The 26517-nt window shown below is 35.5% G+C and overlaps 1 protein-coding gene across 5 annotated transcripts in view; it reads left to right on the forward strand.

Annotated features, from left to right (window-relative positions):
- STRN3 (striatin 3) overlaps positions 1 to 26517 on the forward strand; it is a 62511-nt gene that overhangs the window by 18845 nt on the left and 17149 nt on the right. The window contains exons 2-9 of one of the 5 annotated variants that reach the window (XM_066322151.1): positions 1986 to 2089; positions 8111 to 8184; positions 8831 to 8912; positions 9191 to 9370; positions 9828 to 9960; positions 11506 to 11647; positions 16869 to 16979; positions 22414 to 22554. In XM_066322151.1, the coding sequence (XP_066178248.1) occupies positions 1986 to 2089; positions 8111 to 8184; positions 8831 to 8912; positions 9191 to 9370; positions 9828 to 9960; positions 11506 to 11647; positions 16869 to 16979; positions 22414 to 22554 (967 nt within the window). The remainder of the gene's footprint in view (positions 1 to 1985; positions 2090 to 8110; positions 8185 to 8830; positions 8913 to 9190; positions 9371 to 9827; positions 9961 to 11505; positions 11648 to 16868; positions 16980 to 22413; positions 22555 to 26517) is intronic. The other 4 variants (XM_066322152.1, XM_066322154.1, XM_066322153.1 and 1 more) reach the window with 4 other exon arrangements.

Here is a 26517-nt window from a genome sequence, read left to right on the forward strand (position 1 = left end):
AGAGGACGTAGGAGCTTTCATCATCCTTATCAGATAACTGCCAGAATAGTTGTGAGGTTCTTTTCACTTGGAGTCAGTGACTTCCAAATGTCTGCGGTATGCTGTTGTTTTACATGTGGGTAACAGTTTGTAAACCCCCACATTTGTAACTTGTTCATGTGGAGCCGCTGTGCATTGACTGGAGATAATGGGGGTGGTCTGTAAGGCTGCTGAAATCGGTCACTTCCTGCACTAGCTACTAGAGGAGTGGAAATCACGTTTAATTGTCATTTTCTGCAGAAGGCTGATAACTTTTTTGTTTGACTAGAGTAACTTCTGGAGTGTTTTCTAGAATCTAGCATACTTGCAGTCGAGTAGAGTTGGGTTTGTTGGGTTTGCTGATTCTGGATCTTGTTCTCTGCCTTTTATCTTTACATGTCTACAATCAGTACAGTCTGTTTGGGTATGTTTGGGGTTTTTTTGGTGTTGAGTTGGTGCTGTTTCCTCCCCAACCCCATCTCTCTTCCCATACACTTTGGTTCCTTACTGTTTCTCACCAAGACACAGTGATGAGTTGAGTGCTTTCATGCCATATTGATGAAATACTCATAACTGCCTTGTCCTCACTAGGATTTTAATTGACTACATCACTAGTTAGCTTATGCAAGGTCAAGGAACATATTTTAATTTGGCTCAGCACAAGGCCAGAGTGGCTGAAATCAGGGTTGAGGTGTGAAGTCTTACACGGTGATATCAAGAAAGAAGCCATGCAGGAATGCTCTCTAACAGCCTGGTTTCAGGCTGGAACCACTGAGTAATGCCAGTGTGCAGCCACACCCTTGACAAAAATCCTCAAGGATAGATGAGGTGCCCATCATAGCCCTTCCTCCCTGCCCCCATGCCCCCTTTTCTAATGAAATATATGATTATAATGAAATATGGTGGTGGTGTTCTTGAGCTCAGTAGAGAAATGTGGGCTCTACTGTACTTTCCTTACTCCAAATCCCTCAGAAATTTTATATTGAATCTAGTGCTGAATTAGTTATTCAGTGAGTTCACTCATTAAAGTCATAGAGAGGACAAATGAGTTTGCGTAATGATGTGTCTGTAATGATGGCCAATCTGCTAATGTCATTAACTGTTGAAATTTTGTATTCCCATCTGCTAATTCCCTTGTCTTCCCTAGGATTTTGGCTTCTAAAAGTCAAAACACAAGTCCTTTCTCTTTGTAGTGAAGAGACTACTTTTTTCCTCCACAACTATCTGTATCTTTATTTTTCAACTATAATTTTTTGTGCTAGTTGAGATAGTCTGTATGTTCTGCTGAATTTATTATCATCTACTAGGTTAGCAGGCAAGTAGGAATCTTCCTTGCTTCTTTTTGAATTAGGTGGGTAGTATGAATGATGCTTTGGAAAAAAAAAAAAATCGTTATTTTTCTCGATACAGAGCAGCACATTAAACCCAATTGTCCCTTGATATTCTAACATTCAGCTGTTTTCAGTAGCAGTAAAATGGGACTCCATAAAACAGTTGTTTCCTGTATAATGGATTTGTAAATTCTGTATTTGTATTTATGTAATCATTTCTTAATCTGCTCATTATGGTGGCATTAAAAGCTGAATTGCTAATTGCAGTGTACCTAATTTAATACGGCTTTTGGTTTGGAAGAAAATGTAGACTAGAACTTATGCTAACAGTGCTGTAAGGACAAAAGTGTGTGCATATATCAAAATGTTTCATGTGATTGCTCTTTGTGCCTTCTTGTAGAGTTACTCTACAGGCTTTAATACCAGTTCATCTTGAACAGGAAATAATACTCAGTGTCTGGGGTAGAAATACTTCTGTTGTTACTGACTAGCTGAAATATTTAATGCAAAACAGGTTTTTTTTCTTTTTATTTCTTCCTTTTTCTTTTCTTCCTTGTATGATAGACTTCGTTGCTTTGTTTTGGGTTCAGAAGGGAATAAAATATGTTTTTGCTCTTTTTTTGTGTGTGTTTTCAGGCTCGGATAGCGTTTTTACAAGGGGAAAGAAAGGGCCAAGAAAATTTGAAGAAAGATTTAGTGAGAAGAATAAAAATGTTAGAATATGCATTAAAACAAGAAAGGTAGGTATATAAATTGTTTTGGTTTTTTCTGACCTAAAAAAACTTAATATAGGCTAAGATGAATTCCCTCACATTAAGAAAACTGTCTTTATTAGATGATTGTGACTAATTTATGTAAACTGTCTTTAAGGTGGGTCATCTTCACCTTGTGTTTTCTAACAAACTTTGGTGTCTTCTGTAATAAAAAGCTGCATAATTTTCAAAATGTTTGGACTTGATACTTAAATAGACAAACAGGACAGTTTCTCTTATCTGGGTTCAAGTTAGTGAGTAAGAATGAACATTCCCAGAGGGTCTGTACCTTATTACTGTACCTTTATCTGTGCTTCAGTTGTGTTAAAATGGAAAGGATGAAAAATAGTCTTCTCTTGATCCCTTTCAACTACGTTGTATGTGTTGCATGATGAAAACTATATTTTTTGAAGGAGCAAAATCCCTTTAAATTGTTTTTTTAATTTTGAAGGAGGTTTTTTTCATGTGGTATATGCTTGCATATTTAGCCTCACCCAGTGCATTTTCTGTAGTAATTATTTCCTGCTTAAAAAAATTAAAATTCCATTCGGTCTGTACAGGCTAATGTCCTTCAAACCTACATGTTCTTTTGTTGCCTGGTTATTTCATTTAACCAAAATTGGTAGTTAATTTTGTAAAATCATTTGGGAAATAATCTTGTCAAGTGCCTATACTTTCAGTAGAGGACTCAGTTCTTAGTTTTAATTTTATCTTACTCCTAAAAAGTAGCTGATTCCATTGGTGAAACATCTTGACCATCAGGCAACAAAATATGTCATCTTTATTTGTGTGTTTTGATTTTGGGGGAGCCTTCCTGCTAGAGTAAACTTAAAATTTTGTAGCAAAATGTAGAGAGGTTTCACTTGGATATTTTTTAATTAGTTGTCCAACTGTAAGTATGTCTAAATATATTTTACATTATGGATTACTCTTATTGAGTAAGGGACTAGTACAGAAGTAAGTTTCAGTTGTTTTCATATTAAAACCTAATGTTTTGGCAAGGTTTTGTTCTTCTGTGTGAAGTGTCCAGTACAGAGGTGCTTCAGGAAACAGTGTATATTCATATAGAAAGCAATTAACAGCACATCATATATTTTCTGGTGAAGTAATAGGCAGAAAGGATCTATTACTTCATTCAGCCCTGTCCTTTTAAAGAGAATTAACTCAAGATTTCCAGCCAGTGTATGACTAAAAGTTGCATTGTCATATCCTACAGGTAATGTACAAGTCACTCTGGGTTCAAGGCACATAAAAGGTGTGCAGGGTCTTGGGGTGTAAAGAACACTGAGCATATTCAAAAAATAAAATGCTCTTATGGCAGATGCAGGTGTCTTACATGTAGGTAATTTTGTGAAGTTGAAGGAAAGGGGTTTGCTTATTTTGGCAGTAATGAACTGTGTGCTGCACAGGGACTTTTTGCAAATGCACACCATAAAGCAGTGAGAATTGCCTGCTTACTGAGATAAATCAGAGGCACTTCATTTCAGCTGGAGTGTGAAGGCCTGCTATAACAGGAGGCACAATTTGAGGCTGAATGGCATCAGTGAGGCCACATTCCTTTCCTGAAATGAAGCTGCCTTTATAGTCTGCCCATGAAATTCTAAAATTCATCTGATGGCTAAGAAAGCTGTAAACATGTACACTGGAAGAGTAACAGCAGGAACATACTGTTTGCTTAATTCTTGTGGCTAATGGGTACAATCCAACACTGCAGTAGTTTTCAAGAGGAAGCTCCTGGCTTAAGTTTCAGCCATAATTCTCAGGAAGATTGTTGGAAGTGGGAATTTAAACTTGAGTTCACTGGTGAATGTGTGGGAGGCAACGAGGAAACTACAAATGCCCAGTAGATTGGGGGGATCTAACTGTGAAAGTATGATGGATTGAGTAATTGAAAGCAAGCAGGTACTGACTTGCCAGTAAATCATCCAGGAATGATGTTGGTTTCTTGCTTGTTGCACTTGGTGTTCAGGAAAACAGACCTTGTTTTTTTTGTCATGGTTCCCGAGGGAAGAATCACAACTGATAAAAAACACAAGCTCCAAAGCCAAATAAATCTGAGAATTTCAGACCTGAAGATTGTTGACAGCAAATTTCAGTGTTGCACCTGGGTCCCCCCACCCTCTTTCTTTTCTTAATAACTTTTTTCATAACTCCCTGATGCCATCAAAAAGTTTCATGCAGTGAAATACCAATTAGAAGGAGTCAGGAGCAAACTCATTCAGACAACTGTTTTGATTTCTCAGAAAAAAGTTATGAAGCAGAACATCAGTGTAAGATTAAATAAAATGCAGTAGTTGTTAGAAAGTAGTTTGATATTTCTAGTGTTCATCTCTAAGTGTGTGTAATACTGTTTTAGACAAGTAAAACATTATTTAAGTGTCTTTAAATGCTTTGATAGTTGATAATGTTTTAGTAATAGAATTAGTTAGTTATATGCAGTTATAGGCGTGGGGTTTTTTTGTTTGTATGTAGTGTGTATTCTTTTATGGTGCTTTGCAGACCCAGGCAGATGTTGTCTGTTGTGTACTCTGAGCCACTCTACTCCAAACTTTGTTACCACAGTGTTGTGCTTAAATTAATGAGACTTGCTGAAATCATAAAGCTGTGGCTGTATTTTGGCTCCAGGAGCTTTGGACTGGAGCTAACTGAAACCCTTGCAACTGAGTGGTGTGATACGAGAGTTAAATAGCAGGAAACAGTCAAATCAAATTATGGTGGTGTTTCTTCTACTCTTTTTTACTCATGGAAACCCAGCCTTAGATAAGTCAGTGCTTCAAAGATTGAAACATTGTCTCTTGTAGAATTCAGTTACTCTGTTGTCACTGATTTGTCAATGGCACTGTGGCTTGTTAGTGTTTTATAAGCTATATAGTGATGGCCCCAACAGGGAAAGGAATAGATGTGCAAATATATAATTGATTGGAATTAAATACGATTAATTTTTGCTGTGAAATTGAAGTTGTGATGTGAAAGACAGCTGGTCTCATTGCATGCAGCAATGTTTTCTTATTTATAGTGGCTAGTTACTGGTATAATTCTAGATCAGATACATCATGATCTGTGCTAATGAACAGTTAAAGTAGAATTTTAATGAACATTTTGAAATTGTAGCCCTGAAATGGAACAACTGATCCTAAATAGTATGTCACAGCTCTAAATTGAACAAATTTAGGTTGGCTTTTCAATTATAGTCCTTTATTGGCTTCACTTGTGAATCGAGCAAAAGATACTTTGTCAACTTTATTTAACTTGAATTATTTTCAGTGTGGTTGTTTAGAGTTGCTTGGGGTTTTTACCTCCCCACAGAAATGGACAGTAGTTTATAGGGCATATATGTTGTGGTGTGTACTTGTAAAGCCCCAGTCTAGCTTGACAAGTTTCTTAAAGGGGTTTAGGGTTTTTTAATATCCTGAGGCAAGTGCACGGGAAAATGTGACAGAGTTCTCAGGAGATTAAAGAACAAACTTTTACTGGCCACATTTAGAGAATAAGGGCAAGTTTTAAACCAAGTAATCAAAAGAAGGGATTTCACAAGGCACTGACTTAGTGAACTCTAACCCATCCAAGTTCAAGTTAACCAGCCACACTTCAGTTGTCTCGAGCCAATAATCATTTTCTTACTGTACTTCTCCCCTTTGGGAAGCTTGGTGGAACATTGCCACATTACAGTGTGGAACACTGCCACAGTGTGGCACCAAGTTTTGTCTTTCAGTTTAAAGAGAGGAGATGATGGAAGTCCTACTGCAGGCATGAACTATGGCCATATTCATTAATAGTTAAAAAATAGGATTCTGTTTAGTTGGCAGTCGCATTCAGGTAAAAAAAAAAGTGTTCAAAAGCTTTGCAGTTTTTCAGTTGCAATGTGATTGCCGTGAAATGAGGGATTTTATCTTGCTAAAAAGGGCCAATAGTGCCATCTACTGACAGTTTGTTAAGGAGACTTCCTAATGGCTATTTTAACATAAATTGGTGTCATCCAAAAGATCCTTGCCACGAAATATATAAGGCACCATTGGAGATGTTCCTGTACTATCAGTTTGAAAAAACTTGCAATAGTGGTTCAGGCATTGGAGAAGGGTTTTTTTGGAAATCTTTAATTTTGTCCAGCATGTGTTCCATGGTTTTTACCTGAGAAGTTTCATATTCAAGAAGAGTTTTTACGATTGATGAGAGCTAGGTGTTGTTCAGTTTAAGAATAACTTTTGGTCAAATGTTTTATTTAGAGTGATAGACAACTGTATTGGTTAGAGGGTTCTTTAAAATATGGCTGCTAATGTTTTTATGGCAATTTTTCACTTTGGCTCTACTGCAGGGTACCTGTAGCTCTTTACCTTGAGATTTTGAGTATTTTTGCAAAAGATCTATGAGGTAAAAGTCAAACTGTGAAAGATGAATCATAAAGTTTGAGAATTCTAAGATGTAGGTAGTTCAGATGAGATTCCTGATTGTAAAAGGAGCTGAAGATGTTTTGATGGGCAACTTGGGTAGAGGATAGGATTCTGAAGGCTCATACATATGGAAATGGAAATAGTATGGAATAATATGGAATTCATGGAAATAGTATCACCAAGACCACTATTTTACAAGGTGATGGTGTTTTGCCCATCGATGGAGATGGTGAAATGGACACACACCAGTGGAAAGAATGGTCTTGTTTTACTATTAATATTGAGGCAATGTGGATATAAGAGGATACACTTGATAAAACAATAAGCTTATTACTCATTCAGCTTTAGCAACAAGCAAAAATAAGCAAGGTAAAACATCTAATCATTACTATATGAGAGAGAGAATAGTGATTGAGAAAGATCCATCACCAATTGCCTAAATACTTCACCATCATCATCCACAGTTGCAATCCTTCTGCAGTGAGGATCTGGAGAAGCTTTCCCAGTGATGGAGAGTCCTGTGCAGGGTGTGTCCACTCACAGGGAGGTCTCAGGTTCACCCAAAAGGGGGTCCAGCTTTCATAGGCCCAAATCAACAAATCCAAATGACTTGTTAGCCTTTTGTGCAGAAAATACCTGGTTCTGATGGCACACTTTGTGTGTGACCAGAGCCCAGGCCATGGCTAGGAGGCTTTTTACCAAAAATATTCCACTAACAAGTCTCTAGGGATATAGATTGGGAGGATTTCTCCTACTAACAAGCCTTTGGGGACATCACTTGGGAGAATCTCTTAATATATCTTACACAAAGTTATACAGATGTCTCTACAACAGCCAGTTTGGCATTAAGAACAACTAATATAAATACTTAGCTCATTTATTTTTAACTAAAGAACCTTGATGGTATTAATTGCATCACGCTCAAGATTCATCTTGTGACTCAGGGCTTGCTGTTCAGGCCTCAGCATATCAGAGGGAGGAGAGATCAGGGGTAGGGAATCAGAGATCAGAAGGTGGGAAGGACTGAGGCACGTTTGCATAGTGGACTAAGTAGAAGTTGGAAGCTCAGCCTCCAGTCAATGAGGAGGAGAAAATATAGAAGAGGATACAGGTGATGAGAGAAACAACCACTCTGACGTGGTTCTTCAGAGGAATACGTGTCATAAGCACAGAGCAGGAGACAGATTGAAGTGGAAATCAAAAGTGGTAACTAGGCAGGAACCCCAAATAAGAGGTTCATTTGTTGTAGTGTGATTGGCTGCCTATGACAGTGGTACAGCTGGAAAAATTATTTCTGCTAAGTTGTAGAACTTGCTGGTTTTTGAAAGATTCTCTTATTTGCTGATACAGAGGAAAAACCCCATGTTCTTGGAGAACGTGCTAAACTTTTGCCTTTAAGTTACTTGCTAATTGTGAGTAATTGTCAAAATACTATCTCAAAACTTGAAAGACTAGAAATAATTGTTTGGTGAAATAATGTTTGTTGAAGAATTACTACAACAATTCAAGCTGGATTAATTGTGCTGTGTTGGTATGGTTGCTTTAAATGGGGACAGCAGAATGTTTTGAATTCATCAGTGTCTTGTCTGCTGATTTGATAAACATCTGCATACTTTTTCAGGGCAAAATACCATAAATTAAAATATGGCACAGAATTGAACCAAGGTGACTTGAAAATGCCAACTTTTGAATCAGGTAACTTTTTTACAATAAAGTTTTGTCTGTTTAATTTATTGCAGCTTTCTTCTCTGCACCCCTCTCTTAGGTCTGTTATAGGGAATGTATCTAGGAAAGTTGAGACATGGGGTAAATATTTTTTAATCTGAAAATCAAAATTGACTGGTTTGTTTGGTTTTTTTTTAAGGAGCTCTGAATGTTTTTATTTTAAAACAAAAGACACCAAAGAAGAGAAAAGCAGACTATCCTTACTGCTTTTCTGGAGTGCATCTGATATTGCACTTGTAAATATCAAATTGATAATACCAGTTTTGCTCTTCAAAGTATTGCAGATGGAAAAAAGCATTTTTCCTAACAATGCTGGGCTCTTTAATAAATAGAATTGCGTTTGATTCATTTGATTTCTTTTGAAGTGTTGGTCTTTGGGAAGCCTTTTGGCCTGTATTTAAATAGTGTGCCTTAAAATTGTGATCTGCAGATTTACATGCCACCCCCTCCCTTTCTCCCTGCCCCCAATTCTGTTTCACAAATACCACATTTTGGGGTACATTTTTACCCAGTTGAAACTAGAGATCGTGGTGCATATTTGTGACTCAATGGGAGTTTTTGTTTGTGTCTAAAACCAGTGTAAATTAGATGTTAACTGTGCCCCTGTGTCTTTCAGAAGATACCAAAGATACCGAGGTTCCTGCAGTACCTCAGAATAGCCAGCTGACCTGGAAGCAAGGCAGACAGTTACTGCGACAGTAAGTAGCGTTGTTGGGGGTTGGTGTATCCATGCTTTGTGTTTTGAGGAGCTCTGTGAAACAGAGTAACTGAGGTGGGCAAATAGTGATTTGTTCTTCAGGACCTTGGAGTCCTGAGCTTTGAGCAGTACAGAGTAAGGTTTTCCATGTGAGACGGACAGCAAAGCTTATTTTTCCTTAAAGGATACTACAGTGGCATTCATTTTCAACAGTGAATATTAAATTTCCTTTTCCATCAAAAATTCTTTCCTCTTTCTTTCTTCTCTTAACATTTCCAGGTATCTTCAGGAAGTAGGTTACACAGATACAATATTGGATGTCCGCTCCCAGCGAGTAAGGTCTTTGCTTGGCCTCTCCAATTCAGAACCAAATGGTTCAGTAGAGACAAAGAACTTAGAACAGATCCTGAATGGGGGTGAATCTCCTTCATCAAAACAAAAGGGACAGGAAATCAAAAGGTGAGTGAAGAGATAAATGCATAAAGTTTGGTTTGCTTAGTCATTGATATGTACTGGTCAGTTCACATTGAACTTTCAGCTGGAGAGTCTGTGAGCAGCTGTGAGTGTAGCTGACCACAAATGATTATGTACTTAATTAAAATTGATTAGACATAAGAACGTGTACACTATTACATACACACATTTATGTGATGCTAACATCAAATACAGGAAAATTGTGTGATGATGTTGAATGATGTAATATAATCACTTTGTTATTTTAAGGCAAGAGTCTGTTGACTGGTGCTTTTGTAATAAGGATTTAAGCAGATGTAGAGACTTCTTTATTCAGTAATTTCTTGTTTTACTGGTTCTAAAGCTCTTCAGCTGTCAGGTGGCAATTTTGTTTGATCTGGTTCATTTCTAAATCTCTTCAACAAGTAAAATGGATTCTCTCTCAATGTTTTTATTTATATAGGAATTCTGGAGATGTTCTTGAAACATTCAATTTCTTAGAGAACGCGGATGATAGTGATGAAGAAGAGGAGAATGACATGATAGAAGATATTGCAGAAGGAAAAGAAAAGCATCGGATAAATAAGAAACACAAAGTAAAATATACTTTACTTTTTTAATAGATCTGAAATTCCCTTTAAAAAAGGAATTTTTTCTCTGGAGATGATATAAATATGCAGTGTCCAAGTGTTTGTTGCACTTCTGTTATCTGAATGGGTTATATGCAGATGCATTACTAATAAATTGGGTGGTTTACTTAATATATTACATTGCATTGTGAACTTCAACTAACCAAGCTGTTTGCAATTATGAATTAAGTGATGAATTGGCCATTTCATCTTCAGTTCATACTGGGAGTCCCTTTATGAGGCAAATTTAGCACAATACATTGTGCATCTTTTCTGAATTTTGAATAAGGTAGAAACAATGCCTCAGAGGAAATGAAGTTATATAATGTGGGAAAAAAAAGCTTCCATATCAAATATGTGTTTAATTCCTCCTTTTATTCCTTTTAGGCAGCTTTTTGCGAAATATATTAAGAACCTAGCAGAGACTTGTCTCAAATAACCTTTTGTTTAAGGTTCTATTAGTTGTGTTCTGTTTGAGTCTGGTTTTCCATTCTGTGTGCATCTTTCTAGGTAGGGTAGGCAGTGTTTACCTGTCCCATTTTAGTTCTTTCTCCTGCAATAAATCTCTGTCTTTGGGGTTTCTTTATTTAGAGATACTGATTTATGAATATTGTACCAACAGCTTGGTTACTTTTTGCTCAGAACAGTATTCTGTAGCTGCACTGGATTTCCCTAAATAGTCAGCAGCATGAGCTTGGCCTGATGCAAGTCTTAAATTTCCCATACTGACTTGTCAGGAAGGAATTTCCACCATACCTTGGACTTCTGGTAGAGAGATTAGTCAAGCATTGAGTTGAATCCTTTTTTTTCCTATAAAAAGTCTGATTAAAAGACTATCAAGTAAATATCTAAGCATATATGAAGATCTTACACCTGCTTTTTGACTTTTAATAAAGTTTGGGGTTTTTTTATAGAAAACAAAAGGATCATTTATAGTTAGATAGTTTATAAAAATTGTCTCTTTCTGAAAAAGTAAGAACATTGTACAATCTCACATGGAAAATTTCTTCACACGAAGAATGAAATAAAACTTTTCACTGATGCTTTAGTAGAGGGTTTGTTTTGTTTAAGGTGAAGATAGGTTTAGACACAGTAAAAAGACAGTTTTTTAAAATGCTCTGGATTCCAAGTTTATGCTTAACACTAAAATAGAACTGGAAAGCAAAAAGAAGGAAAGGCTTCTGGACAGTGAGCTTTCTCTGTAGAGCTGTTGATAGGGCAATAAAATCAGTGAAGTTTTCTAATTGTTATGTGTCAAATAAAAAACCTGAAGACTGATGTGTATGGGCTTCTTGTTACTAAAGCTAGTGTCAGTATTTTTATTTCCTTGTGTTCACTAGACTGCACTGCTCTCTTTTATGAGATCTAAGTTTGTTTTTCTGCATTTTCAATTGAAAAATGTTTTCTCTTGCAACAAATTATTCAGTGAGAATCGTCTCTAGGTCTTCTAACCTAAATGACTAGAAAATCTGTTTATGAGTCAAATGCAGGAAAATATTTATCTTCTTGCAGATTGGGAATGAAGGTTTAGCTGCTGACCTTACAGATGACCCTGATACTGAAGAAGCTTTGAAAGAATTTGACTTTTTAGTGACAGCTGAAGATGGTGAGGGAGCTGGAGAAGCTCGAAGTTCAGGAGATGGAACAGAGTGGGGTAAGACACTAATAAAAGCATTTAAAAATTAGGGAGTACTTGTTCATGGTAGTTCCTAAGAGTTTTATAATACCTACTGAAATGGTGTGGATGTGTGGATGAAAGTGATGATCAAACGTTGAGGCTTAGAAAATTACATATTTTATGGTGAAACTTTCATATATATGTATATATATATATATATGTTACTGTAACTGCTGCAAGTACAGTTGTGGTTACATTTGTTTCAGGTTTTGGTTTTGATTTCAAAACTAAGAGGAGAATAATTTCTTTCTTAGATAAGAAGGGCTAGGATTCTGAATGTTTTTATACCTGGATTAAATTTTCTTTCAAATACAGTTTGGTGGGGTTTTATCCCCCTACTTGTTTCTTATCAGGACCTTTGAACTTTTTGTACCTAAGTTAAATTGATTTCTTTGGTGTACTTGAGAAATGGACAATTAGTTATTTTATTTTTCTGACTGAGATTTTCAGATGTTGTTGCTAATATAGCTTATATTAGTAAAGTTAAAAAAAACCAAACCCATATTTTATTAGTAATTTGATGTGAAACAAACTATGTTAAGTCGGTCACTTTTGCAACCTACATGTTTCACAGGAGGAGATTGACAGGAGAAAATTTGTCTAGGAAAAAGAACAGTGACCCAAGTAATCAATATCTGCCTTTAAATGGGAAATTGATTATCTTAATTTCTGAACTGTGGTACAAACAATTTTGTACTTGCATACTGCAGGTCTTAAATTGTAAGGCCCAGACTGCCTTTAGATCACATTGTTTGAGCATTTTATGTCATTCTGACAATGAAGTCATACTTCAGTAACATCCCAGTGAGCAAAGAAAATACAAAGATTTACAAAAAGTAGTGACACATCTTCCAGGAAAATGATCCAGTCTTGATTTTGAAGGGACCAAGAATTAGGAAGCATTCTTTCCTGAAAACTAGTATCAAAGAATTAGTCACCTTTACTTTTGAAACTCAGTTTTACTTCTTGTTGGAAGATGAAGTATTTAACAAGCTGTTACCTTCAGTTTTGGTGATAACTCTCTATTTTTAGTAGCATTTTAGTTGCTTGCTGTTGTTCCCTTTTGAAGTTGATGTTCTTGGAACAGTTTCTTGATGATCTTTTCATTTAGGCAGATCTCTTGATGTAAGATGTCTCATAGAACCTGAGGCAAGAGTTTTTGACTTTGCTTGCAACGTCCCTTCAAATATATAGTGATGTCTAAAGTTGTGGTTCTGGTATCAGTCTTACTATTGTGTATAAAAGACAAGATAGTTTGATACTGTAATTCATTTGCAGTCAAAGATTTATCCATGGCAGGCTGCTGAAACCTACTGTGTTGAACTAACCTGTCCTTTGAAATTCCAAGTCATTGTTTCCAGAGATTACTTTCCAGTGTGTTCTATGTCTGGTATTTCCTCAAGTAGGTACCAATTTTAAGATCTGTTTTAAGAATTGACCCACCACACTTTTCATGGAGCTGTTTGAATGTTTTTATTAGAGTTTAAATGAACAGCAAAGTGAGGCAGAGCATTTTAGGAGTTTGTACACATTTGTGCCAGCTGATTTAACTGCAGCAGTCCCATTGCTACCAAAAACCTCATATCTGAGGCAAGGAAGTGGGAAGGAAGAAATAAAACATAAACCTAGTTTCATCTTTCAAATTATGTTCTCAGTTTTGCCATATGAAGCCAATTTTCATAAGTCTTTTGTATATTTGTAACTTAGTATTTAAATCAGTTACAGACATGCTTACAGCTGTAGTAGCAATTTTTTTTTTTTTTTGCAGTATATCACTGATTTTAGTAGAGATGTTATTTCCTTAAATGGACATTTAAGGATGGAAACCATCAGATCTTGGAGTTGTGTTTCTTTTTAAAGATCCCTGTAAATATGACAAGACTTCCTTGTTAACTATCACAAATAATATTTTAATTACTGTCCCACTTAAATGCTTTCTTAAATAAGATAATACACTACCTAAACCAATTTATATTAGCCTATCATGTTATTTTGAACTCTGAAACCTGTTACTTCAAATATCCAGGTCCATCCAGTTAGTTAGTTATTTTGAAGGGAAATTTAATTTAAATGAATATGTACTATTACTTCCTAAACAACCGCATCTATCATGAACTTAAATATTTCAGTTAAAATTCAGATTTTTCTTCATAATGTAATAGTTGCTCTATTCTGTTTTCATAGATTTTTCTTTTCTCTGTTTTAGTTCTCCTGTTACTAGTCTTCTTCTATCACTTCTTACTTTTGCAAACATTTAAGCATTCAGAAACAAAAGTAATATTTACATCTCTAATTAATTACAATGCTTTTATTTAGTATCTGGAAAACATCTGATGTTTAGGGTCGAAATATATTGCCTGGTCTTACTTTAGTCATATTTACAGTACTTTATTGCAAAGTATTATCTGTAGGTCCAACTTTCAATAACCTAAAATATTCCAGCACCAAATTTGATAGCTACATTTTGCTATTGAAGATTCTTCAAACCTGTCAGTGAGTGTCCTGAAGTTTGGATTGCTTTTGTTTTCTTCTATATTACAGCTTTTTATGAACAAATTCTTTTTTATCTAAGTGCCTTAGTTAACACACTTTGAGTGTCAAATTAATTGCAAACATTGTGATTTAAAGTGTCCTGTCATGCCACATGTTTTACTTAGGAACAGCTTATCTTCACATGCTGAAAGATGAGCAGGTTCAAGCAGTGTTAAATGAAGAGTCCAAGTACGTGACATACTAAAAAAAAAACCATACAATTTGAGATTAAAAAGCTTACAAATTCCTTGTGATTTAGTATCAAGAAAAAATGCATATATAACTTCAGTTTGCCTAAGCAAACAGCAGTATATACATACTGTTATATGTTGTGCTACATATTGCAGACTTGACATGTTATGTAGTCTCTTTATTCTGTTTGTGGTCTCACGTGTTCATCACTGGATTTCTCTTCCCCATGAAACACAAAAGTTCTCTTGACAGATGGACCAGGAGTCAGAGAATCACTGACTGTGCCCAGAGTGTGACTAAAGTTCACCGTCTCTTGGGTCGTCTTCAAAACACTCTTAAAAAATAGAAAAATGTAAAGCCAGGCTTTGTCCACTCAGTTACACTGGTCAGTGGACATCCTGAATCCTCTGTGCTGTCCTGTGTCAGTTTAGTGCAGGGAAAGTCACTGCTGGGGGCAATTGCAGAGGTTTTCTAGTGACATGTTCTGTTCTGAAATAGCCTAATAGGTGTAGGCATGCTGGAAACACTGCTGGGTTTTCCTAAAAATCTTGTTTGAAATTAATTTCACAGCCTACTCAGTTAATCTGAGTTTGTGTTTTATCTAGTCTTCTGTTTACAGCCTACATTTTTGCAGCCAGCAGTGTTGGTTTTGAATAATTATGTTTGCAGGCTTTTGCTTTTCCTGTTTTTTGTTGACTGAATGAGCCCAGTTCCTTCAGATTCTTTGTCTTGATAGTTAATGCCCTATTTGTTCTGCACTCTGCAGACATTTTCTAAACTTCTAGTGTTGAGCACAGACTGAGCATGTTACTTCAATTTTGTCATGACCTGCACTGTCCTGGTTTAATGCACTGCACCTTTTAAAATGTACCAAAATGACATTTTTTAGAGTAGCATTACATTGATGTTACATGTGGTCATCTTCTGGTTCAGTTTAATTCCCTCATCCTTTGCTACAGTGCTGCAACCTAGCTGATTATTTTCATTTTATTAAGAGTGCTTTGGAATTTTATTAATTAGTTTTTACTGGAATTTTGAGTTTTAACAGGTTTGATTTTTTTCCTCTTTGATTTGGCATGTTCTCTGACTTACTTTTCTGTGCTTCTTGTGTTTCCTGAGTAACCAGTGTTCCTCTCTGTCAGCTCTGAGGCCCAGTGATCAGAGAGATTGAGGGCTGTGTGTTTGCACCTTGGTGTAGCTGTAGTCTGGGGTAGGATGTCACTGTTCCCTGCTCATCACCAGGGTTCTTTGTGGGACTCTGCCCTTATGCTCTCATGTCATGTTTCACCACCTTTTCCATCTCTGTGTTCCACCTCTTTGATCAGCATTGTCACTGAGTGCTGGTAGATTTATCACTGTCCTCAGGTCTCTCTCTTCTCATTTATTGTCACGTTTTGTCATGAAGCATGTTCTTGGAATAACTCCCGTTGTTTTTATTCTAAATGCATGTTACTCTGTTTCTACTGTGGATGACTCCTCTAGTGCAACTCTCATGATTATCATGGTTATAACTTCAGAAATGAGTACAATCATATTGGAAGTATGATTGGAAGTTGGGAACTGAGGAACTAAGTCTTGTGGTTTTATGCCTAGAGAATTTGTGAGTATAAAGCTGAACTGGCACACAAACCAGGTTTGGTTGCTGCCTGGTTGTCTACTAGCAGAAGTGCTTCTGCAAATGTGGTCTTAGAAACAGGTTTATCTTTTTACTAATTCTGAGTTTCCAGAAATGATTGAGATAGATAAGTCAGGTCTCCACTTTTCTGAACTTTCATAAAGAGTAATTAACTCTGCAATATTTGTCAAACACAAGAAGCTAGATCTTCTGAAACTCCTCTGTGGAATGTTGTATTTCTGCTAATGATGATTTAATTTCTGGAATGCAGTGGGATGTCCACCTGTACTTTTCTTCATCTTTATGTGAAAAACTGTATTTATAGACTTGTTTCTCTGGTTACATGTAGGAGCAAGGTTTCTTTCTTGTGCATGTAGAATGAATGTGAAAGGATGCATGGTGGTCTTCATGAATAAACTGGCACTGACTTCCTCAGCTTGCATTTTCATGAGAGATAGAGCATGAATGCTTTGATTTGCTTATTCAACACTGGCTGAATAATTTCTTAACACTGTCTTTCTAAAGATGCAGTAATTGTTTCTGAACACCAATGAATTTTTTTGTGTGTTTTGAAGTATCTAACATAAACAGTTACTTCTGAAGTTTAATTTGTTTGCTCCTTGGTAACAAATTAACATGGCATTTTCAAATATGTAACTGATATAATATACAGTGCCTTGGAAAACTGTATGAAGTGAAACTTGGTCTTTTATCAACTTCAAACTGAGACTGCACCTTTAAAATAAAGATTTATTATTAACTTTTATTAATGCTCTTATACAGCTATGACAGTAAATCACCAACAGCTTGCCTTGCCAATTGCTGATTATTTTTCTTTTAATAATATGCTGCATGTAGACAAAGATGACCTGTCCCCAACTGCTGAGGTTTGGGATGTAGACCAGGGACTAATAAGTAAACTGAAGGAACAGTACAAGAAGGAACGAAAGGGGAAGAAAGGGGTAAAGAGTAAGTGCAGCTTCTGAATCTTGTAATGCAACACTTTTGTGCCTATCTATATAGAAGACATTTTTTCTCACAAGTTCTGTTGTTCGTTTTTGTTTTGTTTGTTGTTTTTTCTTTTTTCATTAAGCATCATTTTCTGTAATGGGGGCAACCAACTTTAACTTTCTACCTGCTGAATGTGAATATATCAAAACTTTTAACGGCCATTTCATAAATGAGAAATGTTGAAAAGACAAAAATTCAAGGTTAAAGAGGTGAAGAGAACTAAGTGCATAGGAATGTTAGAGTGAAATTAATTAACAACTTGCATTTTGAGGACATTCCTAGTCTGAAAGATTTAAACTTCATCTGCTTCTTGAAGTATAATATTGTGATACTGTAGTGGGACTGGTGATTGTTGGGCTCTTTCTGGGGGTGGTGGGGTGGATTTTTTATTTGCTTTTTGTTTTGGGGGTGTTTTTTAATACCAGCTTGAATCAGACTGTAATTACTGTTTATGGGCTTGTAATTATTTTTACAGCCTCAGGCATAGAGGATTAGGAAATGCCTGTAATATAAATATGAACTTTTTGGTGGCTTTGTTTAGGAGGTCATGTTTATTTTATAGTGCCCTTACTTTCCTGTGCATTTACCAACATTTTATTTGATACCCCTTTGTTCTCTGAGTTTTCTGACCAGCTGACCTATTTTTAACTACGTAATTTAAACCAAACTTCAGGATTAAACTACCTGATAAAAATGCTTTTGGAGATTATGTTACCAACTATACCACTCCTGCAGTAAGGGATTTCTTCCTAATATCCAGTTATTATGTGATAATTAAAATGTAACACTTCCTGAAGAATTCTGTCATTATTAAGGCTTGAATTTACTTTGTAACATGTAACATTTGCAGGCAGTTAGTGCATGTTGTTTTTTCAGCATTTTTGCATGACTTGTACACACACATTAACTCAAAAGCTTGGACAAAGCAAAGATTTTCACCTAGACTTTGCTTTAATGAGAGCCTACAGCAGTCATCTGCATGCTAATGTGTGTCAACATTTAACATGTAAATCAGCAGTTGGCATCAAATTCACATGAAATATTTGGTAGGATTAGAAATTGATTTTTAAATACCAAAATGGGCTTCTTTTATATCTGAAATTTTCTTACTAAATTCTGTACATTTTAGACATTTTGAACCATAGTGACTGCAAAGGAATAGAAAATTTTCTTCACCTAAAGGAATTTTGGAATCTGTGGTTCACAGATGACAGTATTTAGGAGCCAACTGTGTGTGACAGTGCTGAGAGGTGACATAAGTCATTGTTTAGTGTTTTGTGTTTGAATTCTCCTTTGGGAAACCCTGAACACATGGAGTGTAACTTGGTGGTTTGTGAGATTCTTTGATTGTCCCATTCATGATAGTTTCTGGTTAAAAATTAGCCTCTAAATCAGTGAGCTAATTGGAGAGAACTCCACACACAGAGGTTTTTGAGGTGATGCATTTGAGGTTGGGCAGATTTATTTAAATACAATTTTGTAGGCTTTTTTTCAGCTTTTTAACATTCTGAAACTAATGAACATTCTGAAAATAATGTTGAAGAACTTTTTTTTCCCTGCTGCTCATGTCTGGTCATTTGGGAACTTCATTCTGAATACATATCTCTCTTCCTTTGCACTTCAGTGTTTTGACTTCTATCAGAATTAGTTTTGAGTACCATCAGAACTTATCTGCATGGTAGTATATATAATAATAAACATCAAAGAGATGTGCATTAAATGTCATTTTTTGCAATATTATGAAGGCAACATAATAGGACAGACATTCTGATACACATTTGTTGGATAATACATCTAGTATCTGCTATAATCTCTATTTACACTGTAACATCAGCAGGCAGACACAGCCCTGGCCCTGGGTAGGGAAACTTTCATTCCACAGACACATAAATAAATGAATAGAAGTAGATCTGATTAAGGTCATCTTCCGTCAACATATATTTTCATTAAGTAATACTCTTGTTTGCTGAGGAGAAAGATGGTGTCTGTCCAGGTAGTCACCATGTTATGTAAAAATATTACCTCTTTATGAAAAGGTCTTCGAAATTATCCCACCAGAACAATAACAAAAATCCACCACCCCACTCTTTGATTTTCTTTACAATGTCAGCTGTAAAATAATGCAAAATCTGTTTATTGAAGAATTCTTGTGTTTTTCAACACAGAAGCAGAGAAACAAGCTGCACCTTATCCTGGACTTACCATGATATATAGATAAGAAGTTTTTCTACAAAAGTAGGCTTCTCTTTTCAGTAGTATGCTGAATTTAAGCCCTATTTCTTGCCCAAGTTTGATGTGATCAATTTTGGCAAGTAAGTCAGGGAATGACTGTTTTTCAGATAGAGCCTGTCACCTTTGCAGGATATAACAGTGGAGGTGGTGTCTATCTCATTTCATTCTATCAGGTTACCATAATGTGTTCTCAGTTTGAAAGTTTTCACATCTTCTGTGTGTGTGTAGATAGATATAGATATATATATATATGTATATGTATATATCACTGTTGAAATGAAGCTACTTTTTACTTTTGCTGGTTTTCCTTAGCTTTTTGCTCTTTTTTTTTACTTTTCTGCTCTTTCCCTTCTGTTTAATTGTTCTCTACTTAAAAACCAGTATCCATCCCATTCACTTTCCTACCCTTATTTCTGGAAATAAATAGTGTGATAGTCGATAAGAGTGAAGACAGATCTGAATTTTACCATCTTCATCACTGTAACCTGTCTTTGACATGGAAGAATCTCTGTGTTATATTCAGACTTGGGCTAATGCATCTTGGACCTAATAGAACTCTGCTTAAGGCATCTAGACTAAAACTTCTCACTGAATATTCAGTTATCTTTTTCACTTTTGATCTCTGAAGGACAGTACACTGAGATAGCTTTTACTTCTGTTCATACCAGCTCTGTCAATTTTTTTTGTGCTTGGTGTTTTTGAGGGTAAAAAGGTCATCCCATTTTGTGCCTTGAACATTGCTTATGCAGAGATGGCACACTCTTTTCTTTCGAAATCTCCTTGTAACATTTACAATCCTTGAAGAGTTTTGTGTTCAAGTACAATTACTTGAACAGCAATATGAAGGTGCACTTGCACTTAATTGAGAGCACAAACTCCTGCAGTCTTCTGTAGTGGTGTCACAGAATATTGACATATTTTTCAGTGTGAAATGCACGAAAGTTGTTTGGAACAGCAGCTGCTCCTTTGTAGACTTCTGTCTGTACTGTGTAATGGTTGAGCACTGTTCTGAGGTTCTGCCCAAACACACTGAAAAACACTAAAAGGCAGGGGGCTATCAGTCCCCTAATTAGTGACAAACTAAATGAGTGGCTGCTTAAAGGTAGCAGAGCAGCAGGGCAACTTTTAATTTCTTCTGAGTGTGCTTCGAGACAGACTTCTCATGCTCTTGTGTTTGGCAGGAAAGCACCTTGAGAAGATGCTTTCAGTTCACATAGAGTGAGATTTTATCAGCCATTTTTCCATTTTGCATCAATGTGTTGAGCAGTTCATACATATCAACACGGTGTTTTCTCTTCTGGAAACCAAGGGTTTGTTAAAGTAAACAGGTTAGGGCCCCAGTCATGACTTTTATCCTGTCATTTTATTGATTGCTTTGTAGTATCTCCAAGATTATATCTGCTGCTGGTCACGGTAGATTCCTGGCTGATTGGAATAAAGACAAAGACAAGCATTGTAGTCTGTGTGGTGTAGAGATCTGGCCATTTTAGGAGTGACTTTTCTAATGTGAGATCTCACTTACTGGTTGCATTATTATGTACTATACTTCAGAAATTAAATCCTTTCAGTGTAGTGCCTGTTAGAAAAAAAAAGAATGTTGGTTCAAAAGAGATTTCTCATTATTATTTTACATTCACTTCATTAGCTGGGATCACAGGTTTCTAGACATCCTTCTACAGGAGAATGAAGTGAGTCTTAACTACTCAAGTGATCTGTTGTATGAGGAAAACTTTTAGATAAATAAAACTTTAGTTTTATTCTCAAATTGCTGCTGGGTAGCAGTTTTTGTATATTTAACTAGAATACTAAGTGTTCCATAAAGGAAAGGAAAAAATACCAAAAGCAGAAAAAACATAAATGTGAGGAGTTTAATTACTTGGCAAATGAGAAAGTTCTGCAAATATCAATGGGAATAGTTATGTAGCATCCTTCTAGGGATATATGAGGTGTATTTGCTATAATTCTGCTTCAAGAAATATTTTTGTTGTCATCCCTCTCTGCAGGGAATTCTCCATTATCTGTAGAGAATTCTTTTATTCTTGGACACTTATTTTTGAACACTGATTTAAACTAGTAAGATCTGAAATGATCAGATACTTTTTGAAAGAGTATATTGTAGTGTTTAACTGGATGAGCAGTTCTGACTTTGATAAGTCATCTGTAATCACAGTATTTACATTCTGCTTTTTTGATAGTAAAGTCTTTGGTTTAGTTACAGTTTCCTCTTTAAAAGATGTGAGATGCCACCTCAAGAAGTTGTTCCCCAATGCAATATCTCTGCTTGCAGTCCCAGGAAGGGCTCTTCTATTGGTTAAAATTTGGTTGTGTCTTTCATAATTATGGATTGTTTCCCTTAAAGATGTTCTCTCACCAAAATACACTTTATATTCAAAGCTTTGACTTTTTGACATGGAAGCTATAAAGGTGGAAGCCGGAATGGATTTAGTAATTTAAAGATATTTTAAATGATACTATTTTTGTTTGCTATTGTCTACATATTAATTAAATGTACATACAATTCAGAATGCTTTGTTTCTAGAACTTGCTTTTATAATAATTGTAATATAATATACATCTGCAGTTTCATACAATGGTGGAAGCATTTTTGCTCCTGTGTTTAACAAACACTTCCTACAATTTAAATACCATTCAAAGCAGGGAAAGTTAATTGTTTGTTGCACCCCCATTATGAGTTGTCTGTACTTTTGCCATCATTTTAAAGCTTATTTTTTAATTTGCACTCTGTTTTTTAATGTTCAATTGTTTAGTATAGTTAAAGCTGTGTAATATTATTAGAAAATGTTTAATTCCTATGTTTTTTGTTTAGTAGTGAATGTTCTTTTAGTATTTGGCTTGACTTTTCAGTAGGGCTGTAAGATGATATTTTTTCTCTTTCCTACAGGAAATTGTAGAATAGATCTGCAGAACACAATGGAGTTTTTCTTTGATTTAGTGAATTAAAACTGTTTGCATGTAGTTTTCAGCTTTGATGTCTTAACTCCTGCTTTTGATTTCCAAAATATGACTAAACAAAAGCAAAGCACTATTTATTTTACGGAGGTTCCCATCAGTAATTATTCTTATTTAATGGATTTTTAGACTTCAGACAAGTCAAGGGGTAGCAATCCAATGAATTTTTGCTGCTGACATTAATTTACAGGAGTCAACAGGACAAAACTTCACGACATGATAGCTGATCTGGGCGATGATGAGCTACCCCACATCCCTTCAGGAATCATTAATCAATCTAGGTCACCCTCTTCTAGAATGACTGATCATGAAGGTGCAAGAGCAGAGGAAGGTACAAAAAATTCAGCTACTTACTATATTTCAGGAGATTTTTTTTTTTTTTTTAGAAAGCACACGCTGTAATTTCTTATCCCCTTCTGTAAAGCTGAATGCAGTTGCAGATTGCCACATTATTATTTTACTTGCAATTCTTCCTGGATGGTTTTCTGAGAATATGGCTTGAGTTTCTGTGGCTTATCATAACTCACCATTATTTCATAAGTTTTTTTAAAGAACTTCATGCACAGCAGTGTGTTCTGACACTATTCACTATTAAATCCTTGTTTAGAGACACCTCTCCCCCCCATTAGCAAAGCCTTTCACATGTAGGTTGTTATTTATTGAGGAGAAAAAAGGTGAGTATTAACATTTGATGCACAGTTTGGATTTCAAAATGAAAAGTGATGATTTAGGTTATGGATTTAATTAGTTTCTTTTCTTCAAATTTGATGTTCTCTTTTATAAAATTCCCTTGGTCTGCATACACAAGTTGACAAAGACACTATTTATTTCTTTACAAAGTATTTATTTAAGTTTCAGGATTATCTTTGGCAATGAAAATAAATGGCCAGCTATTATATATAAAGTCAAGAATCTTGTATTTGGCTTTTAAGTTTTTTGTTTTAAAGGAGTGAGTTTTTCCTGTATTAGCTTTGAAATTAGAATACTGTTATGTAGATTGGCCTCTACTTAAAACAAATTAATTCAAAATACTCATGTATTCAGATTTGGCTCTTTTAGGGTGATCTTTGACCCAAAAGCCCTGGCATGGTACCAGCTATAGCAGAAATGGAATTTGCATTACTACTGGCTCCAGGAATCTGTTGGTTCTCCTGTTCTTTTTCACCCTGTGAAATGCCTGTCACCAGGCAAGCAGAAAAACACCCCAAACCACATTTCAAGGAGGTTTTTTTCCTTTCTCCCCCAAACTGTCATTTTACAACAGTCATCTTTTTTACTGCCTTCCTTTTCATCTTTTATTTCCATCTTCAAGATGAAGCAGTATCAAATTGACCTGTGGAGTGCAATTGAAAAATCTACAAGTGAAAATGCACTTGCTAAAACCTGTAGACGTATATTTAGGTTGGTTTTAGGTTTATTGTTTAGGTGCTTTAGGTTGCCTTTTAGCCTTGTTTGGGTCTTAAATCCATGTGACCCTACAGTTCAAATTTTCTAGATTTTTCTTAGGCCATACATGTTGTGCAGAGGAACACAGACACAGGAATATTGTCTCAGGTAGAGGCCTTACATCTAAAATAATACAGGACAAAATAATCTTTTTGAAGAAGTAGATGCTAGGTTTGAATTTGATAAGGACTGACTTTTATTGCCTGGTTCTTGTAGCACAAACACTGTGTTGCCCTTCAAGTAAAGATTGTTCATGCTGTTCAAATAAAACTGCTTTCATGTTTATATTTTCATGCTGTTTAATGTGTCCATATGTTTTTAACTTGTTGGTGTAGTTTGCTCTTTATTTATTCAGAGGAATAATAATTAGTATCTCTGTCATCTTATCTGCTCATTGTGGTTTCTGCATAGTTTTTAAACTTGAATGTTAAGAGTGTAAATTCTGCTATTTCTATCCTGAATGAGACGTGGCTTTTGGAGTTTTTGTCTGTACCATATGGTGCAAAGCTGCAAACAGACTGAATTGTATTTGAATCCCTTCTAGGTGTGTTACAAGGCCAAATACTTCATTATCCTCAAATACAGATCTTGTACCATGCAGTACAAAAACAGATTCTACTCAATTATTAATTCAGCTGTGTTCTAAAAGCTAAGTTTTTGCAGATAACTTTAGACTTACTCCCTGGGATACACCAGCCTGTGCTGATCCATTTTATCAATTTTATCATTTTATCATAGTTTTCCTGTGACTGTATGGAAGTTTCGTGCCACACTTTAGAATATTACAGTTCTGAGGCAGTGGTTGGTAATTTTTGTCTTAGAGAGGGTTCAGGGAGGAGCTGGCTCCAAGTGGCTTGCAGTATCTCTTACATACCTCTAAAGGTGTGAGAGTTTGGCTTTTGGTTTGGTAGAGGGTATTTTTCACTCTGAATTGCCTTGTTAAGTATGATGCCAAAATCACACTTGATAATTTTAGCCATGAGAAATTGCATTTTCCATTTCAACATATTCTCTTACTTTCAGAAATAGTATCAATGTGATTTTCCATCCAGTGTAGAGAGAACTACTTTCTTCACTGGTTGTTTTTCAGTTTTTAATATCTATAGATTGTGGAAGTGTCAATCTACAGATTGACAGAGAAAAAGCAGTAACAGCTCATTGCTTGGGTATGAACAGCTACTTTTGGTGTAGCACATATTAACTTTGTGGGAAACAGGGTTAAATTGTCCCTGCTGTACAGTACACATCCACAGCCTATAGGAACATAAACATCTGAGCAGAGATTAAAGCAGTTCCAGTTTGTACAAATATTACTGCTTGATTTTCACTTAATTATGGATGATGTCAAGAACTCGAAGGTAAGAAGTGCTGGTTTTAGGATTGGCTGAGAAAATATTTAATTATACAATTTCGTATTTCAATATTTGTTTCACCTAGTTTTGCCTACAAAGGAACTTCTACTATCACGTTTTTACTTTATATTTCTTGATCACAAACTCAGTTAAGCATTTATGTTATTCTATGAGAATAATACTCTACTGTGTGTTAGAAAAATATTTGAATTTTTTTCCAGATGAAAAGCTTTAAAAAGTCATTTATTTAACTATCATTTGCATATATTTGTTGATGCATTGTTTTGGTATGTGAAGATGTGGGTCTTTATTTTTAGTAGCTGTAACATCATGCATTTTTCATTGTGTTACTATTCTGCCTTTTCTTTTTTACAAAAGCAACTTGCAACCATTTTTTGAAATTCTCAAATATGCCTCACTTTAAAATATAAAATTCACAGATAAATTACAGAATGCACTGTACATACATATGGGCAACTTTAGTATTGAGAAATAGTCTTGAATTTTAAGTAGCATTAATTTTGAAGCTTTAGAGCTTCAAAAGAGATAGTCATTCACGCAGACAAAACTTGATGAATTTGTAGTGTAGGTTTTTGATGTGGTTCTTAATTTTGATTATAAAGCATAGGAAAGTTTGTCTATTAAGGTCAGGTGACATTAATTTCACAAAGAATTAGAATGACAGGTTATGGGGCTTATCTATAACTTGTGGCCCTGTCCTAAAGAGCAAATAGAAGTAACAGGAAAGTAAATAGGTGTTTTGTAGGAATATGTCTTTTTTGAATTACAAGTGGTTTGTAGTAGACTGTCCAATGTAGAGTTTTAGTAAATTGAAAAGCTTGTTCATATTAGGATGTGGTAAGCCATTTTGGGCTGTTAATGTGGTGTAGCATTCTTATGAGTCAAACCTCTGTATACATGGTGAATATTTTCACAAGAGGTGATTGTGCATAGTTAGAATATTGTTTGCTCTTTTTATACAATTGTAGGAACAACAATCTGTGTTCTTACCTAGATTTTGTTCTTAGATGCTCACAAATGGTTGTGTTGACTGTGCTAATGAGGTTACATCTCTTTATAGCACAATAGTTCTGAAGCATTAGAACCTGTTTTATTCTTGTTTGGAACTACTTTTAGCAGACAAAAACCACAGGAAACTGGAAACTGTTTTCTCTGAGATGGAAGGGTTTTCTTTGAGGATTAGAAATAAGCAGTGGCATTAAAAGTGAGGCCATAACTCTCTCTGCCAGATGAGTGAAATTCAAAATCAAGCAAGTTTTTCAAGATGTCGAATATCATTTAACATGTTTTGCAGATGCTTATACTTAGCTAAAGTTCACACATATCTCAATTTTACATACTCTCCTTAACAAGTGTTGCTATTTCTAAGTGGAGTAGAAAACTGAGAGGTAAAAGTAGCTTCTGAAATGTGCTGAAGTGTTACAACATTTAAACCTTCATTCCTATTCCTTACTGCTAAATTGATATTTAGCATT

This window comes from Sylvia atricapilla, chromosome 6, assembly GCF_009819655.1.
Source record: "Sylvia atricapilla isolate bSylAtr1 chromosome 6, bSylAtr1.pri, whole genome shotgun sequence".
NCBI classification, from domain to species: domain Eukaryota; kingdom Metazoa; phylum Chordata; class Aves; order Passeriformes; family Sylviidae; genus Sylvia; species Sylvia atricapilla.